Source organism: Pleurodeles waltl, chromosome 9 (assembly GCF_031143425.1).
Source record: "Pleurodeles waltl isolate 20211129_DDA chromosome 9, aPleWal1.hap1.20221129, whole genome shotgun sequence".
In the NCBI taxonomy this organism is placed as follows: domain Eukaryota; kingdom Metazoa; phylum Chordata; class Amphibia; order Caudata; family Salamandridae; genus Pleurodeles; species Pleurodeles waltl.
In genome coordinates, this window is record NC_090448.1 from 370433813 (window position 1) to 370451808 (window position 17996).

A 17996-nucleotide genomic window follows, 5' to 3' on the forward strand; every position below is an offset into this window, starting at 1 on the left:
GGCCAGCTGACTACCCCTTTGAGTCACTTTGGGGTCCTGGGAGTCAGATGCAGATGCAGGTCCAGTTTTTCTTTCCCAGGCAAGAGTGCAGCAGGTCAACACAGCAAGGCAGCAGCTTCGTCAGAGTGTCAGTCCAGCAGAGTAGCAACTCAGCAGAGTGGCAGTCCTTGCAGCAGCACAGCAGTCCTTCTTCCTGGCAGAGTATTCACGTGTCCAGAAGTGTACTGAGTTGGTGGTGTTTAAGGTCCAGTATTTATACTTTGATGCTGTGGTTCTGGAAGGTGGGAACATCTTCTAGACAGTTGCTTTGAAGTAAATAGGTTCCCCTTTCTCCCGTGCCCTGGTTCCAAGGTGGCTGGAGTGAAAATACCTCTGGTGTGTGGACAGGGCATAGTCTTTTGAGGTGTAATTATGAGGCTGTGACCAACTCCTCACTCCCATCCTGCCCCAGATGGCCCTTTAGTCATACCTAAACCTCCTTTGTGTGTGGATGTCTGAAGAAACTGCACAATCTCAGCTGTCACACAGGGCAGCAAACTTTTTAACAGTGGGATTTTCAAACTTGTAATAGTAAATCCAACTTTACCATTAAAGAGGATTTATCATTACAATTCCATAGGTACTAAACACGAAAGGTCTACCCCCTCGCCATCAGGAATTACAGCTTATTAAGCATAACAATGAATCCCCAATATTAGCTTACGAGAGGGGTTGGCCTCACAGTTGTGAAACACAAATTTGAGGATTTTTCACTATTAGAACATGTAAAACGTAAAAGTGCATGTCCTACTTTTTACTTAAAAAGCAACATGCTCTATGGGCTACCTAGGGCCTACCTTAGAGGTGGCGTATAATAATAAACGTGATGTTTAAGGCTTGGCAAGAGGTTTTAAATGCCACGTCGACATGGCAGTTTAAACTGCACACACAGGCTCTGTGTGACAGGCCTGAGATGTTTAAAGAGCTACTTAAGTGGGTGGCACAATCAGTGCTGCAGGTCCACTATTAGGATTTAATTTACAGACCATGGGCACCTGTGGTGCACTTTACTACAGACTTATAAGTAAATTAATTATGCCAAAGGGGGATAAGTCAATGTTACCATGATTTAAGCAGAGAACACATTCACTTTAGCACTGGTTAGCAGTTGTAAAGTGTCAGAGTCCTAAAGCCAACACAAACAGGTCCAGCAAAAATGGAAGAGGAGCAGCAAAACATCCGGAGGAAGACCACCCTAAGGCTGACAGGCCTAACAGTCATGGAGTAGGTCAAGACAATGACACAAGCTCACTGTGTGGCCTCTCTATACATAGAAAATGCTTTTGATACGCTGAGTTTACCTTTTCTGATGGAAGTGCTGAACAGAATGGGTGTGAGTTCTTGGGGTGAGTGTGTCTTCTTCACACACAATTGCTGGCAAAGATTTGTATGGGAAATGTGGTTTCTGACTGCTTCTCAATTGAAAGGGGGGCTAGACAGGAATACCCACTGTCCGCTCTGGTTTTCGCCTTGGCAATGGAGCCCCTAGTGTGCACACTGCAGGTGTGGGCCCCAACTGGAGCCTGGAAGTTGTGGACCAATGGCATACAATATTATACTCCTGCAATGACCCTGATACCCTAACAATATTGATACCCTTCCTGAATGAATGTTGAGAGATATCAGATGTCTGTATGAACTGGGGGAAGTACTGCTTGTTCCCACTTATATGCCTAAACGGAAACACGTATGGGCTCAACACCCATGGTTGTAACACAGTGGCAGTTTGACACCTTTAAAGCACTGAGAGTTAACATTTAACATGAAGAGTGTGACCTACTGGATAGTAATCTCAGTTGAGCGGTAGTGGTGGTGCGACTATCACTCCCCTTCTGGTGCTCACTGCATCTATCACTGATGGGCAGAGTCGCTATCTCCAAAATGTCAGCTCTCCCTCACTTGTTTTTTGCAGCAATATTGATGATAATCATAGACCATTTTTTAAAGACCTGCACTCCTTGTTGACAGAACTCTTATGGGCCACTAGCAGATGTAGGGTGTCCCTAACGAAACTCTATGCACCACTAATGGAGGGGGAGGCTTAGAGGCCCCTAACTGAGGTGTATTATCCTGCAGCCCAGCTCCAATTGCCAATGCGATGGATAGCAAATGACCGAAACCCGGGGCAGCCAGATGTCCTAGCATAGCTAGACAATCCTGACATTTTACGATGGCTCATGACACTGGGAGGGGAAGATGACTCTAACACTATACTCAGGAAGGTAGCATAGTGGACACTGGGACACATGTCACACCACAGGGCAGACAGATGCCATATGCACCAGAAATGTTACTGCGGACCTTCCCTGACTGCTTCCAACACACACATTACTGTAGTGGGGGCATTTTAGCTAGTCGCTTGGGCACAGTGACAGCTTAGTTTAGGCTTGCAGCCTGTGTCCTTTCACCCAGGTACTATGCTCTGTTGTTTTTATTAATTTTATTTTCTTGATACTTTTACTGGCATTGTTTTAATTCCAATATCAGCTGTTATTCTGCGAAAGCATGATTATCAGTGCTATGGATGATATACTTTGCATCATGTTCTTTTCCTCAGAACCACAAGAACGGAGTGCTTGGCACACAGAGCCTGCATAAACAGTCCAGCGTCTCAGGTACATACCTGCGTCAGGCTTCTGTTCATGAACATAAACATTTTCCCTATAAAAAACATCATGTAGGACAAAAGGCCTTCGAGGGGGCCTCAGCCAGATTTCCAATCCATGCTGCATGCCATTTTTTGGCCAACCTCAGCCTTAGTCTCTCCATGGATCCTGATCTGAAGACTGGCGGCCTGAGCTTGTACCAAGGTAATGGGGATCTGGTGTGCTTCTCATGGGCACTGTACGGACAGATTTGGCTTACATTGCCATGCTCTCGCTTAGGGGCTAGAGATTAAGCTTTTAGGTCGAATCGTGTATTCGTGTTATGACGATATGTTGGGGTTATTTCTATTCACATCTGTAATTTTCACAATCCTGATTTTGTTATTCCTCGTTATCCTAGTCATTGCAGCTCAAGCATTTTATCATACATTGCAGTCTCTTCAATAAATGTACAGAAACTGTCCCGCATTTCTTTTCTTGCCTATGTGTGGGTAAAAGACTTGTATGTGGAGAGAAAACGGTAAAGCATGTTTCCACCACGATTTTCCTGAGGAGTTTTTCAGAGTCCATGAAAGGCTACTCAAATCACCTTTACCGGTTGGGTTTTGGTGAGGTGCTGCTAGTGAGCCGGGAGGGCTGGGTCTACAGCTGCCAACTGGTGTGTGAGTGACAGTCGCCTACAACGCAGAGGTGCTGCTGCCCCAAATACACCAGTCTCTTTGCTATGTAAGATATTAATCCATGGTCGGAGGCAGAAATACACACCTGGGGTGATATATCTAATGATGGCCTGTGAATACTCTTCTAAGACCTGAGAACCCACCATGACATAGGACCAGGCAGCTTACTATTACACTTTACATTGCAGACCTGACTTCACTTAAATTGGGACACCGCACACAAAGAACCAGTGGTCTTGACAGGGCTGCAGAATTTGATCACACACAGGTGTCACCGCAAAGCCATCGAAGTCTCTTGTTGTGCAGTTCCTGCTGGTGCAGATAAGACTGACAAAAGGAGCTGGAATTCCCCAGATGAGCCTGTCTGCCAGTTATCACTTTGGCACTGGAACACTTCTGACTTTTCTAGAAGAGGAGGCGTGGGACTCCTGAGACTCAAACTGTTTGTTGGGCCTAACATGAATGTCACCTTTAGTGAACAGGGACTGACCAATACCGCAAGTGAGAGGGAAGTGAGACTCAGGGGCCTGCCTCATTCAACACTAGAACTCTGCCTCACGGTGCTGTGTTCATTCTTTGTGTATGTCGTATTTCACTTTGTGTTCATATATAAATACTACTTTTGTCCTAAAAGACATTATTTGACTGAACGATTATTCACTGCTGCAATTAAATGTACCTGAGTTGTGAGTCTGTGTTCATCCTCCTGTATCTAACAAACTCCCCATGAAGCCTTGGACTGCTCGACCTGTGATACCACTGAAAGTCAAGTGCTGAAGAGTGACTTGGCCCATTTACTCGAGATCTATAGTAGGGAGGCCCTGGGACATAAGGAGTAAAAGGCCTCAAGCCCCCTGGTTGGACCCAGTAGCTCCTGCTTGCTCCGTGGCCTCCGAAAGGGTTTCTGAGATTTGGCAACTAACGTGTATGAGCACCCAAGAAAGACAGGGAATTGAAAAAAATATCTTATGAACATCACTTAAATAGATATATTTCGCAACATTTCTATTAAATGTGTTTAATAAGAAGAGGTTGCTCTAGCTCCAGAAATTTGGAATAAAATTAAGGAGTTCAATTTGTACATCTTAAGAGGTGACAATTTCCGTAAAAAGCAATTTTACTTGAAATGGCTGGTTTATCGCACCGCTCAGTTTTTTAAACAAGATAAACTTTAGGTATTCTTGCAGTTGTTTTATATGCGCAACATTAGAGGTAACATACCAGTCTCATATTATATGGCGTTGCCCTATATCAGATCATTGTGGGTGTTCAATATCTGAGAATCTAGAACAACAACTACAGAACAAAATTCCTTGTAAACCCAAAATAACTTTGTTCAGTTACTCTCCTTTCAGGGTGATATTTTTGAAGTCATCAATATTCTTAAAATCTAAATGCTTGTTCCACAATCGTTATTATTACAAAAGTAGAGAACTAAAACATCCTTTCCTTCACAGATTGGATAACAAAAATACATTGAGTTAAACAACATGAAAAGCTATATGCTAAACAGTCTGGTACATGAAAATCTATACGTTAAACAGTCTGGTACAAGCCAAAAATATCTTAAACTTTGGCATAAATAAATCTGTATGAATTAATAGCACTATGCGCTTTTGTATTTTAAAGGTTTGTGTCCTTTGCTGTATGCCTCTACATGCATAATTACATTGTTAAAAATTGTGCAATCTTTGAAAAAATAACATTTGTTTTTATACTCAACCATGTTTTAATTGTACCTTCAAATAGAAAAGAAAAAAAATAATATTTGACTTCACTTTCGCCGAAGGCAAGGTTGTGTCCAAGGCGTCCATGATCTTCCAAAAAAACTCGTGTTAAGGACAAGTCCTCCTCCGAAGCAGTACCAGAGCGGTAGGAAATGCTACCTTCTAAGAAGGCTACTGATAAATGACAATCCAAATAAAGACGGGTAATCACATTTAAGGCTCTCAAATGTCAGTTTTTACTCATTTTTACAGATAAATACCAATGTGTTCCCTGTATGTATTTATTTGTAAAAGCGGAAAAACGCAGAAAATGGTGCTTCTTGTGAGCCACATTCAATGCTGCTCTTCATGAATTCCAGGTCAACAGCTGAGCAGCTACACTACGTGGGGAGTTAACAAATAGGATGAGATTTCCTTAAATACAAACATATGTAGGCGTATATTTGTATATAATGCGAATATTTGCTTATGGATGTAGTGTTTTGTTATATTTGGATGCTTAATTTGCTAAAACACGACAGGTAGCAAATTACGAAAGCATGTTCATCAGTTAAATAAATGTGGAAATATACTATTTTACAACTCCTTTTGTTCTCAAAATACAAAATATGTATGGATAAATACCAAAACGATAGCCAAAAAATAATTTTGTACAAATACAGATGGAAATGTTAAAAAAACATAAATACCATAAAACCGGGAGCCATAATCATATTATAAAGAGGTGTTAGGAAACAGGCAAATGCAGTGAGTAAAACCAGAACCTAGGCTTCTGTGATATAGATTTAGAAAGCAAAATTATACTTAGCTGATGTTGTGGCATAAGTATGACCCTCCCTTCTAATAAGTGTGCAGGTATCTGTCAGAATATATGTATTTATGGTTCAGTGATATTTCCTTAAAACTCTCATGGCAGGATGAAACCAAGGAGTTTGAAGGCAGCCACAACTGACTTGTGCTGTCTCTGCAGCAACACTGAGTGTAAACTGACATGCAGTCTGTGCAGCAACATTGAGTAAAAACGAAGTTGCGCTGTCTCTGCAACACCTTGTCTACAAACTGACTTGCGCTGCCACTGCAGCCATAAAACAACTCTGTATTTGTCTATATATGGAACCCGTTGGCAGCGAACTCTTGGGAGATGTCGAGTTGGGTCGCTGGAGCGCTGCGCAGGATAGAACAACCCGGACTCAGGTGCTGGATTGCATCCTTTTATTTTCAAACTCTACCCGCGTTCAACTTGTTCCCGCCTCCCCACTTTTATTTATACCCTCCCTTCCGTCCTTCTGGTGCGATCCATCTCGCACCTCCGTCAGGGGGGTCTTCCCCCTACGCTCACTTCCGATTCAGTGGAAGTGGTGTTGCCCACTTCCTGTGTCAACACTAAAGGAGACTTGACAGGTTTTCTGCACCATTTTGGATTTGCATCTATTTAACCCCCAGCCTGGACTTTTCAATGCTTTCCTTTTAGTTTCAAGGGTCAATGGGGCACTTCTCCGTGTGACTGCTGGCAGCAGTGGAAACCTTCAGCAACCTTGTGCAGAGGGTCTTTCAGGAAGATCTTGAGAGGGTGTATCAGGAATCTCGGCCCTCAGAAGAGACTCCAGCATGGAGTTGCACTCTGGAGAGGACGTGGCCTGCCGAGGTAAAATGCCAGATATGTGCCAATTTACTTAGCATATAGTTTGTTTCTTAAAGGATTAGCAAAACCTATAAAACTAGACTGTTGAAGATCGTGGTATTAAGGTTCGAGCAGTTCAGGACTTAATGAAAGTGTGTAGCAATTTCCAAGCATTACAAAAAAAACTAACTCTTGTGTTTGCATACTTGAGGACCAGATGTAGCAAAGGATTTTACCCATTCTGTTTCTATGGGAAAAAGTGTTCGTACATATGGCCCTTGGTTAGCTCCTTAACTGTCGAGTTTATAGTTTCTGTGTTTTGCATGAGTGAGCTTACTTTGGAAAAAAAGGAGCTTTTGTAGGTGGCTAAAACAATACAATCTTGTATGTCAGATATGCGAATATTAACACTGATTTTGAGTGATGTGAATACTGATATTCCTATGATGCATGGAGGCACAAGAGGAGCCGCTGTGTCATGTTACGACCCAGACACAATATATATCCATCGTAGAGGAACTTAAAGGGCAGTTTTCTTACTGCACCATCTGCAAGGCTTGAAGCATGCGTTCCTCTGAGGAGTCATTTCATATAGTCACTATTTGAAGATGACATTTTATAAGTGAGATGCTGTAGAAGGGCTAATGACCTGGTCAATGATTAACAGAAAATCTGAAACTGATTTCAGTGCGCCGATTGGTGCTTAATGTACCCCACTGATGTCATACCCAGAAGCGGGTGCCATATGCTGCCAACTGGTGGTGCTGTCCAGCCACAGCTGGGTTTTCCAGATCAGCCGGGAAGGAGTGCTCAAAGTGAGAAATCAGTGACAATACATATCCATCAGAATCTGTTCTTATAAGAAGCCATATTGTCATAATACCTCATTCAGCACTGTTATGATATTTTCATAGCACTTACCATAGCTGCCAATCACTTTTTCACTTGATTTTAAAGTATGACGTCCACTGAACTCTTCTGCATGATTAACCAGTGCATCTTTCACTGTGTCATAGTCGCAAAGAACCACCACTGGTGCAGACCCCATCCAGATAGTGAACACTGGGCCATACTCCTTTCTGAGCTAAAAAATTAGTTATACTTTTATTATTGAAAAATGACACAAATGTTATTGTTTAAGATAAAACATAGTCAATCACTGTATTCTTTAAACTATGTACACTTTGTTTAGCAATTTCCATTGACATAACCACCAAGTAGAGGATACTGTAAACTATACCAAATGTATACTGTAGGGCAACCCAAGGCAAACACAATTCTCCCATGAGGTCCTAGCAGGAAATCAAACTTGTGACATACATGGTGTTAGAAATGGGGTCTCTGGTTTGCAGTTTGTTTACACCGTGTCCAAGTAGGGACCATCACGTAGGTCAGGGTAAGGGAGATGCTCAGCTCAGATAACCCCTGCACATCTTCTTGGTAGCTTAGCATGAGCAGTCAGGCTTACGTCAGAAGCAAGGTGTAAAGTATTTCCACATAACACATAGTAATACAGTGAAAACACTGCAAAAGGACACCATACCCGTTTTAGCAAAATAGGCAATATGTATCAGTGTAAAACAAGACAAATCCAACATACAGTAATAAATATATGAATTTTGCAAGACTTACTTAACAATACAGTTCCTTGAAGTCAATAGCTCCATCTGGGGCTATCACGGCATCATGATCAACAAATTCAACAGTCCAGTCCAACTCCGAGGTCGGTGGACAGCTACAGTGTCAGTAAGACCCGCAAACAGTACACTGGAAATGAAGGGTGTTGTGATCCTCAAGATGAGATCAGGAGTGCAGCATCTCTGGCGTCAGCGGACGTCGGTTTGGGAGGTCGATGCAGGGGTCACTGGGCCCTTGAAGTCACACGCATTGCAGATTGAACTCCAGGCTGATGACAAAGTCAGGAGCACTGACATTAATGGTGTGGGGGCTGTGGTGCAAAGTGGGACGATGTGTGGCGTCCACAGGTCATGGTGCAGACAGTGGCTCGGTAAAGGCGTCCTGCGGCATCGGTGAGACCAGTGCTGCGGTGTGAAGCAGTGCGGTACGACGTGCAGTATCTCCAAGTCATGGTGCAGGCAGCGGCATCATCGTTGCTGAAGCACTGTCGTGGGCAGGCCCAAGGTGGCGGTACAACACGGGGCGGGCTCCGTACGGCACCCACAGGTCATGGTGCAGGCATGGGCGTCTGCTGACGACACTGGAGTTGATGTCCCTGGCATCGGTGGGCAGGGGCTGCGATGCAGGATGGGACATTGCTTCGTGGACCTCACGAGTGGTGTCCTCAGTCAGTGTCAAGAGGCTGCGGTGTGAGCACGGCAATGCAGAGTGGAGACCCGCAGGTCATGTGCAAGCAGCGACTCAGTGACGGCATCAGGTAGCCGCAACAATGAGACAAGGGTTGCAGTGCGAAGTGGAGCACAGCTCTGTGTGGTGTCATCAGGTCACGGTGCAGGCACAAAACACATAGGCCCTCATTACAACCCTGGCGGTCGGTGTAAAAGTGGCGGTAATACCGCCAACAAGCCGGCGGAAAAAAAATATATTTTGACCATGGCGGTTACCACCATGCAAAACTGCCACTTTAACACACCGACCGCCATGGTGGTCACGACCGTTGGGCTGGAGACTTTGGTCTCCAGCCCGGCGGCCGTCACTAGACCGCCGGCTGTATCAGGACCCCGCATACTGCCATGGATTTCGTGGGGTTTTGTACCGTCACAAAATCCATGGCGGTAGGCACTATAAGTGCCAGGGAATTCCTTCCAAAGGTGGTAGGACCCCCGACCCACCCACAGAAACCCCCCCTCTACACCCACGCTCACAACACTCGCAAACATACATGCACACATACATGCACACATACATGTACGCCACATTTCCCATACACACATTACAGCCCCTGCATGCATACACGCACTCACACAACCCCTCTACACACTCACACCCCCATGCACGCACACACCAGACAACACCCCCCTCCCCTAACGGGCAATCAGCTTACCTGTTCTGGTGATCCTCCGGGAGGGAACGGGATCCAAGGGGGCTGCTCCGCCGCCAGCACCCCGTCACCAGAACACCACCACGCCGAATACTGGGACGTAATTCAGTGGGCGGTGCTCTGATGACGTGCCGGTGACGGTTGAGCAGCCTCCACTTCACTGCCGACGGCCAGTATGGCTGCTGGCGGCTCTCTGTCCGAAAAAGGGCGAAGGGCTGCCAGCAGTCATAATATGGTTGGCGGAAGACCGCCACCACTGGCTGTCTTCGGCCCGGAGGAACCTCAGCAGTCTTAGAAAAAGACCGCTGAGGTTGAAATGAGGGCCATAGTCCTCTGTGCTGTAGAGAGATGAAATTCAAGTCTTTGATCTCCCTGCGACTCCCAACAGGAGGCAAGCTTTACTTCAAGCCCTTGGAGAAACTTCACAAGCAGGATAGATGACACAGTCCAGTCTTTGTCCTCTTGAAGTCAGACGCAGCAACTGCAGACCAACCGAGCAAATCACACACAGCAAAGGGGCAATACTCCTCCTCAAGCTCTTCAGCTCTTACCCTTGGCAGAGGTTCCTCTTGATCCAGAAGTAATCTAAAAGTCTGGGGTTTTGAGTCCAGTACTTATACCCATTTCTGCCTTTGAAGTAGGCAAACTTCAAAGAAAAGTCTCTGTTGTTTGCAAGATCCTGCCTTGCCCAGGCTTGGCCCCGGACACACACTAGGGGGTTGGAGACTGTACTGTGTGAGAACAGGCACAGCCCTTTCAGGTGCAGGTGTCAGCTCCTCCTTCCCCACTCTCCGCAGGAGACTCATGACGATATACAGGACACTCCCCAGCTACCTTTGTGTCACTGTCTAGAGGGAATTCAGAAACAGCCCACCTGTCAGTATGACTCAGACGTGGGTTCCACAATCAGGCAGAGGCACAGAATGGTTGAGCAAAAAAATGCCCACTTTCTAAAAGTAGAATTTTCAAACTGACAATCTAAAAACCAACTTCACCAAAAGATGTATTTTTAAAATGTGAGTTCAGAGACCCCCAACTCCATAACTCCATCTTCTCCCCATGGGAAACTGCTCTTAAAAGATACTTAAAGGCAGCCCTGATGTTTCCCTATGGGAGAGATGGGCCTTGCAATAGTGAAAAACGACTTTGGCAGTATTTCACTATCAGGACATGTAATAAAACACCAGTATATGTCCTACCTTTCAAATACACTGCACCCTGAACATGGGGCTTCCTGGAGCCTACCTTAGGGGTGACTTACATGTATTAAAAGGGAAGGATTGGGTCCGGCAAGTGGGTACACTTGCAGGTCGAATTGCCAGAGCAAGACTGCACGCACAGACACTGCAGTGGCAGGTCTGAGATATGTTTACAGGGCTACTCATCTGGGTGGCACAATCATTGCTACAGTCACTTTAGTAGCATTTGATTTACATACCCTGGGCACCACTAGTGCATTTTGCTAGGGACTTACTAGTAAATCAAATATGCCAATCATGGATAAAACAACCACTAATACAATGTATACACTTCTTGCACTTTAGCACTGATACGCAGTGGTAAAGTGCACAGAGACAATAAACAAGCAAAAACAGATTTGAAAAAATGGGAGGCAGAAGGGAAAACGTTTAGGGGCAACCCTGCAAAAAGGGCCATTTCCAACACAACGCCCTCCCAGCCTAAAGCCAGGGTAGGCCAATCAATACCTTGCTGGACTTCCCTGTTTAGGGTGCCAGAAGCTGGACAATGGCCCACGGCAGCAGGGACTCTTACCAGTTCTACGACTCTCTGAATCTGGGTGGATCCCGCGGTCAACACTCTCAAGGCCCACTTAAATAACCCAGGGGGAACCTTTCTCCTCACCCGAGGACTCCACCAGTGCAGCACTTAATCTTACCTTGCTCACAGATGCATCCCAGTAGGCAGACAGTACCACCAAGGCCAACAGTGTTACGTGGCCCCTTTCACCCCTTGGGTCTGACTTCGCCCCCACCCCAGGGAAAGTTCTAACCACAAGGACAACAACCAACAGAGGCCACTGACAGCTGTCAGGGTCACATGCCAGGCCCAGGTCACCTTGGGGTCGCTAGCCTCAGTAGTTTTGAAAAGTGAGGGGCAGTAGCCCCAGGCGTCTGGCACTGTTTTCCACTTCACCTCCCACCAGTTCAGGGTTGGAATCCTGAGAGTGGTCACTCACCTTAGGCTCTGTACCTCATGCTGAGCAGGGGACAGGGGTGGGCTCTCGCTCCTCCTGTCCCCCTTGCTGGGGTCCTGTACCTTCCGACTTGGAGGGGTACCTCCAGACAACTGAACTGTGAGGGTGCTTCTGGGGGCCATCCCTCACAGTTTGTCTAACACCTGAGGCAACTCATTCCCCAGAAGGCAGTCTATGGGCATCTGGGGACTAACTATGACCCTCCTCTGATTCACCTATCCATCCCACTCTAGGCATACCAGTGACATATGGCTAAGGAAGTCCTGCCCATGGGCTGGTGTCACCCCCTGGCCGGTGTACTGGGGAGAAGCACCTTTTCACCATCATCATAAGTGGGGGATTTCCTAGGACAGACAGAGTCCCCTTTCTTGTGTCCTAACTGGGAACACTCAAAGCACTGGGGTTGAAAATAGGGTGCCCTGGGCCACCGTACACCAGAACCTCCATCCTTCCTGTCAGAAGGGGCCTGGGACACTTTTTTCTCCTTCCTTATCCTGGGACCTATCTGTGTCTCCCTTGACCTCTCCCTCCTTCTTTGGACCCTGCCCACCCTTGGCTGAGTGTCCTACAAACACCTTCTTGTGGACCCTGGTACTCACCCAGTGGTCCACCTCCGTAGCAAGCTTCCTGGGGGTCAGTCAACTTATTATCAGGCAAGTGCTGGCGCAGCTCTGAAAAACACAGACTAGACAGGTGCTCCTATTCAATTAAGTTGAACAGCCACTGAACAACTGTGACATTACTGACCCTCACCCAACCATCCAGTGATCTGCAAAAATAACCCACACATTCTAACCAGGTCTGTGAATCAGTTTTCTTAGTCCCTCTAAAACTGATCCCAGTACTTGTCAGGAGTGACCATACCTAGTGAGAATGGCCTCCTTCATATCAAAATAGGTGAGGTTGTGCCCCTTACCCAAAGCTAACAAGGTGCCCCCCCCCCTGCTCTTTGAAGTGTTTCCACAATCCTGAACCCCACTTCTTCCCAGGGACCCCATCCATGTGGATAGATGCTTCATATCCCTGAAGTCACCTCTGGATATCACCTCCCTTCTTGTACTCCCTTCCAACATTTTTGGCAATGTGTACTATTCTGAGTGCACTGAGGTATTGCTGCCACCATCCATGCTGAATCTACTTCTCTGATCCAGCTCCTTTACTCTGAGCTCATGGTCTAAAAGCATATTTCTTTCTTCTATGGCTCGCTTCTCCCTTTAGTCCTCCTGCCTGACCCAGAGGGTACCTCTCCCCTGATAGCTCCTGCACCCTCATCACATCTTCCCTTGGATTTGGCTCCACGGTCTCCCCAATTGGATCCTCAGAATGCCCACTGGAATTTCTGGCTGCTACCCAGGCCCTCAGTGCTTTTTGTAGCTCCTCCCTCTTGGTGAGGCCTCCAACTTGGACTTTCAGGTTTTTGCAAACTGACCTGGGTTCCTTCACAGTGTAGGTTTCCAACCTATCCTCCTCAAAAAACAAACCTAGGAATGTAACTGATGATGCTTTTGCCTGATACATGGTATAGTAGGAAGTTCAACTTGCACTCATAGACCTAAAGTAGATCAAAGAAAAAATCTGTATGTGGTACGTAGTGGTGTACACCAATCACTTTAGGACAAGTGCAAATGCAAGCCCTATCCTCACCCCTGACAACCAATGTTAGAAATGGAGACTCTAGGTGGTAGTCGGTTTACACCCTGTCCAAGTAGGGACCCTCACTCTAGTCATGGTAAGGGAGATACCCAGCTCAGATAACACATGCTCACCCCCTTGGTAGCTTGGCATGAGCAGTCAGGCTTACCTCAGAAGCAAGGCATAAAGCATTTGCACATAACACAGAGAATTACAGTGAAAACACTACAAGAGGACACCACATCAGTTTTAGAAAAATAACCAATATTTATCTGTGGTAAACAAGACCAAAACATACAATAATAAATATATGAATTCTGCAAGAATTACTTAAAAATACAGTTCCTTGAAGTCGATAGCTCCGTGTGGGGCTATCATGGCATTGTGAACAACAAATCCACCGTTCACGCCGACCGCAGGGTCGCAGGCCAGCTATGGTGTCGGGAAAACCCACAAACAATACCCTGGAAATGAAGGGCGTTGTGATCTTTGTGATGAGATCTTACATGCGGCGTCGATGGTGTTGGCAGGCATCGCTGGCGGGTATCGGTTTAGGAGGTCGGTGCAGGGGTTGTCGAGCCCTTTAATTCACACACATTGCAGATCGAACTCCGGGCTGATGATGAAGGCAGGAGCGTCTGCGTTGATGGCATCGGGGTTGGGGTGCAAAGCAGGATGAGGCGACGTGCGGTGCCCAGAGGTCAACATGCAGGCAGCGGCTCAGTGACTGCGTCAGTGAGGCCAGGGCTGCAGTGTGAAGTGGGGCAGTGCGACGTGTCGGGGTGCAGGCACTGGCGGTTGTGTTGCTGAAGCGCTATCGTCAGTAGGCCCAAGGAGGCGGTACAACAGATGGCAGGCTTCATGCAGCGCCCACGGGTTGTGGTGCAGGCAGGGGCGTCTGTTGACGACACTGGAGTCAATGTCATTGGTGAACCAGGGCTGTGGTGCAGGACGGGATGGTGCTTCGTGGACCTCACGAGCGGTGTCCTCAGGCCATGGTGCAGGCAGTGGTGTCAGTGTCAGCGTAGAGTGTTGTCATCATTGTGGATACCATGGCTGCGGTGTGAGCAAGGCGATGCAAAGCCCACAGGTCAAGGTGCAAGCAGCAAGTTGGCGACAGCGTCAGGTGGAGGTGTCCGTGAGACCAGGGAAGCGGTGTCAAGCAGGGCACGGCTCCGTGTGGCGTCGTCAGGACACGGTGCAGGCAGTGGCATTGTTGACAGCGTCATGGTGGTTTTTCTTCTGTGCAGAACAAAACATACAGTTCCTAGTTCTGTAGGCAGATGAACCTGAAGTCTTTGATCTCCCAGAGACCTCAATATGGGGCAAGCCTACCTTCAAGCCCTAGGAGAAACTTCACAAGCAGGATACACAGCACAGTCCAGTCTTTGTCCTCTTGAAGTCAGAAGCAGCAACTTCAATCCAACCCATCAAAACACACACAGCAAAGGGGCAGTACTCCTCCTCATCCAGCTCTTCTCCTTGGCAGAGATTCCTCTTGATCCAGAAGTGTTCTAAAAGTCTGGGGGTTTGGATCCACTACTTATACCCATTTCTGCCTTTGAAGTAGGAAAACTTCAAAAGGAAGGTCTCTGTTGTTTACAAGGTCCTGCCTTGCCCAGGCCTGGCTCCAGACACACATCAGTGGGCTGGAGACTGCACTGTGAGAGGACAGGCATAGCCCTTTCAGGTGCAGGTGCAGCTCCTCCCTCCCCATTCTAGCCCAGGAGACTCATCAGGATATGCAGAACACTCCCCAGCTCTCTTTGTGTCACTGTCTAGAGGGAATTCACAAACAGTCCCACTGTCAGTCTGACCCAGACTTGGATTCCCCAAGCAGGCAAAGGCACAGAATGGTTGAGCAAGAAAATGCCCACTTTCTAAAGGTGGCATTTTCAAACTGACAATCTGAAAACCATCTTTACCAAAATATGTATTTTTAAAGTGTGAGTTCAGAGACCCCAAATTCCACATTTCTATCTGCTCCCAATGGGAAACTACACTTAAAAGATATTTAAAGGCAGTCCCCATGTTACCTTATGGGAGAGAGAGGCCTTGCAATGATGAAAAACGACTTTGGCAGTATTTCACTATCAGGACATGTAGAACACACCAGTATATGTCTTACCTTTTAAATACACTACACCCTACCAATGGGGTTACCTAGGGCCTATCTTAGGGTTGACTTACATGTAGAAAAAAAGGGAAGGTTTGGGCCTGGCAATTGGGGACACTTGCCAGGTCGAAGTGGCAGAGCAAGACTACAAACACAGAAACTGCAGTGTCAGGTCTGAGACTTGTTTACAGGGCTACTCATGTGGGTGGCAAAATCAGTGGTGCAGTCCCATTAGCAGCATTTGATGTACAGGCCCTGGGCACTTTGAGTGCACTTTACTAGGAAATTAACTAGTAAATCAAAATCAAAACTTGTGTTGAGTCATTTTGGGGTGTTTTTAGCATATTACTGTGTGTGCTGGTACAAATACTTTACACCTGGTCTCTGAAGTTAAGCCTGCCTGCTTGTGCCAAGCTACCAAGGGGGTGAACGGGGGTTAAAAGAGGGTGATTCCCCTTTACCTTGACTAAAGTGAGGGTCCTTGCTTGGACAGGGGGTAACCTGACTGACAACCAAAGACCCCATTTCTAACATGTACCCTTAGATTAGCAATTTCCATCAACAAAATCACCACTCAGTGGATGATACTGTAAACTACACCAAACCTATAATGGAGGGAAACAAAGATAAGCACACAATTCACCCATGACATCCTAGCAGGGATTCAAATTTATGCATAAACAGTACACGTAGTTGTCAGAAAACGTAACTCTCTGAGTCATCTGATCATCAGAACAAGTAAGGGCTTTGGAAGTTATTCTTCCTGTATGGAGTTAAAGGAGCTCCAAAGAGTTTTCCACAAGGAATCCTGACTTACTGGTTTGTAAATGCCCGGATGTGTCACTGTGGGAGCTTGTCCAAAGAATATTAAAATCTAGCTACTGTTCTACTCCTGCCAGCTAATTCAGTGTATTAAGAGGCTCGGGTTCCAATCCGCGTTCTGTCACCCATATAAAAATGTAACTGTCTTGAACGGTAAAAGTAAGAGTTTGATGTTAGAGGTTCAACATGCACTATCTCTGCTCCAATAATGCTTACTTCCTGAGATTTAAAGATAAAAGTCAGGGCTTTCTTGAGGTGTTCCTCCATACATCTCAGTGTATTTCCATCTGTACCCCGCTGGCATAGTATATCCAAATTTCACAGTGAGAAAATACAAAAAATATTTAAAATTACTGTAATATTAGGAATCATATTGCTTTACCTCTTGCTTGCTAATGTAAAAAAAAAAAAAAAACAGACTGCACCGGTCATTTTGCTAACAATGTTTTTAGCCTCATTTTAATGCTTGACATCACTAAGTGAGTATTCCTGATTAAGGAAGCTCAGTGTCTTGAAGTCTGGAAGTTACCTTCTTGTATCTTTACTCAAGGTCCTTTGTACTCTTCTCATGAGAAAGCTGCACCCCTGTAGTACTATCAGAGTTTTGGTTTATTTCACGTGTATTCAGTTTCCTGTTTGTATGAAGCAAGTAGTCCATGTAAAGGTGGGGCATTTAGCATTAGGGGGGGCAACAGATGGACTGCAAGCCACACAATGATTCCAAGTGCCAAAGGTAAGGAATAGATTGTTCCGGGGACCTATCACACGACCCGCAGATCAGGTCCGATACCAATGGTTACTGTTTATGAAATGTAAAGTCTGTGCATGTTTCATTCTTTCAAAATTGTAGGACCAGTTGGCGGGGGTGTCTCAAGAGTGTGAATGCAATTCATGGTATAGAGCAAGTAGGCTCTAGAAGTGCTGCATCTAGGGAAAGATAGGCAGGATTGTCATGACCTGAGGGCACATTCTTTAAGGGTGAATGTATGTACGAAAGAGGCTCACTGACCTAGCTGCATTGGGACATTCGCAAGATTCACAGCTGAGACCAGGGAATTCTGAAAGCAAGGTGGCCAGTGTGTGAGTGAGGTCCCTCCATGAGCACAGTTTGAGTGATAACTGTAAGGTCCTTCCATTTCTATCTCCCTACAACTCTACCTCCTTCCAAAGGGTGAGCTACAGGCACCTGCATGAGTTCCTAAAAGTGAGTGCGAAAGAGAACTGCAGATGGGGAAAAGAAAATCTAAATTAGGAGAGCCCCTGGCGAAAGGGACTTCTCCCCATGCTATGTACCACCAGCATGGAAAAGGCATGTGCAGATATGTAAAACAGTGGGTTGGACTCTCTAGCAAAGCTGGGAAGAAGTATTTTCCCATAGAAGTTACCTTCGATTTGGAGTGGTTAAACAATGTAAGATGAATGAAAGCTCCAAGATTAAGATAGATACAGAACAATAGGCCATTTTCATACATTTGTTTGAGGAAGCGAAAAAATGAAAACAGGTGTCACAAATATGGGG

At 46.1% G+C, this 17996-nt stretch overlaps 1 protein-coding gene across 4 annotated transcripts in view; it reads right to left on the minus strand.

Annotated features, from left to right (window-relative positions):
• The window catches only part of LOC138259314 (cytochrome P450 2B19-like), a 566037-nt gene that overhangs the window by 348557 nt on the left and 199484 nt on the right, over positions 1 to 17996 (minus strand). For all 4 annotated transcript variants that reach the window (XM_069206941.1, XM_069206940.1, XM_069206942.1 and 1 more), the window contains one exon: positions 7595 to 7757. In XM_069206941.1, the coding sequence (XP_069063042.1) occupies positions 7595 to 7757 (163 nt within the window). The remainder of the gene's footprint in view (positions 1 to 7594; positions 7758 to 17996) is intronic.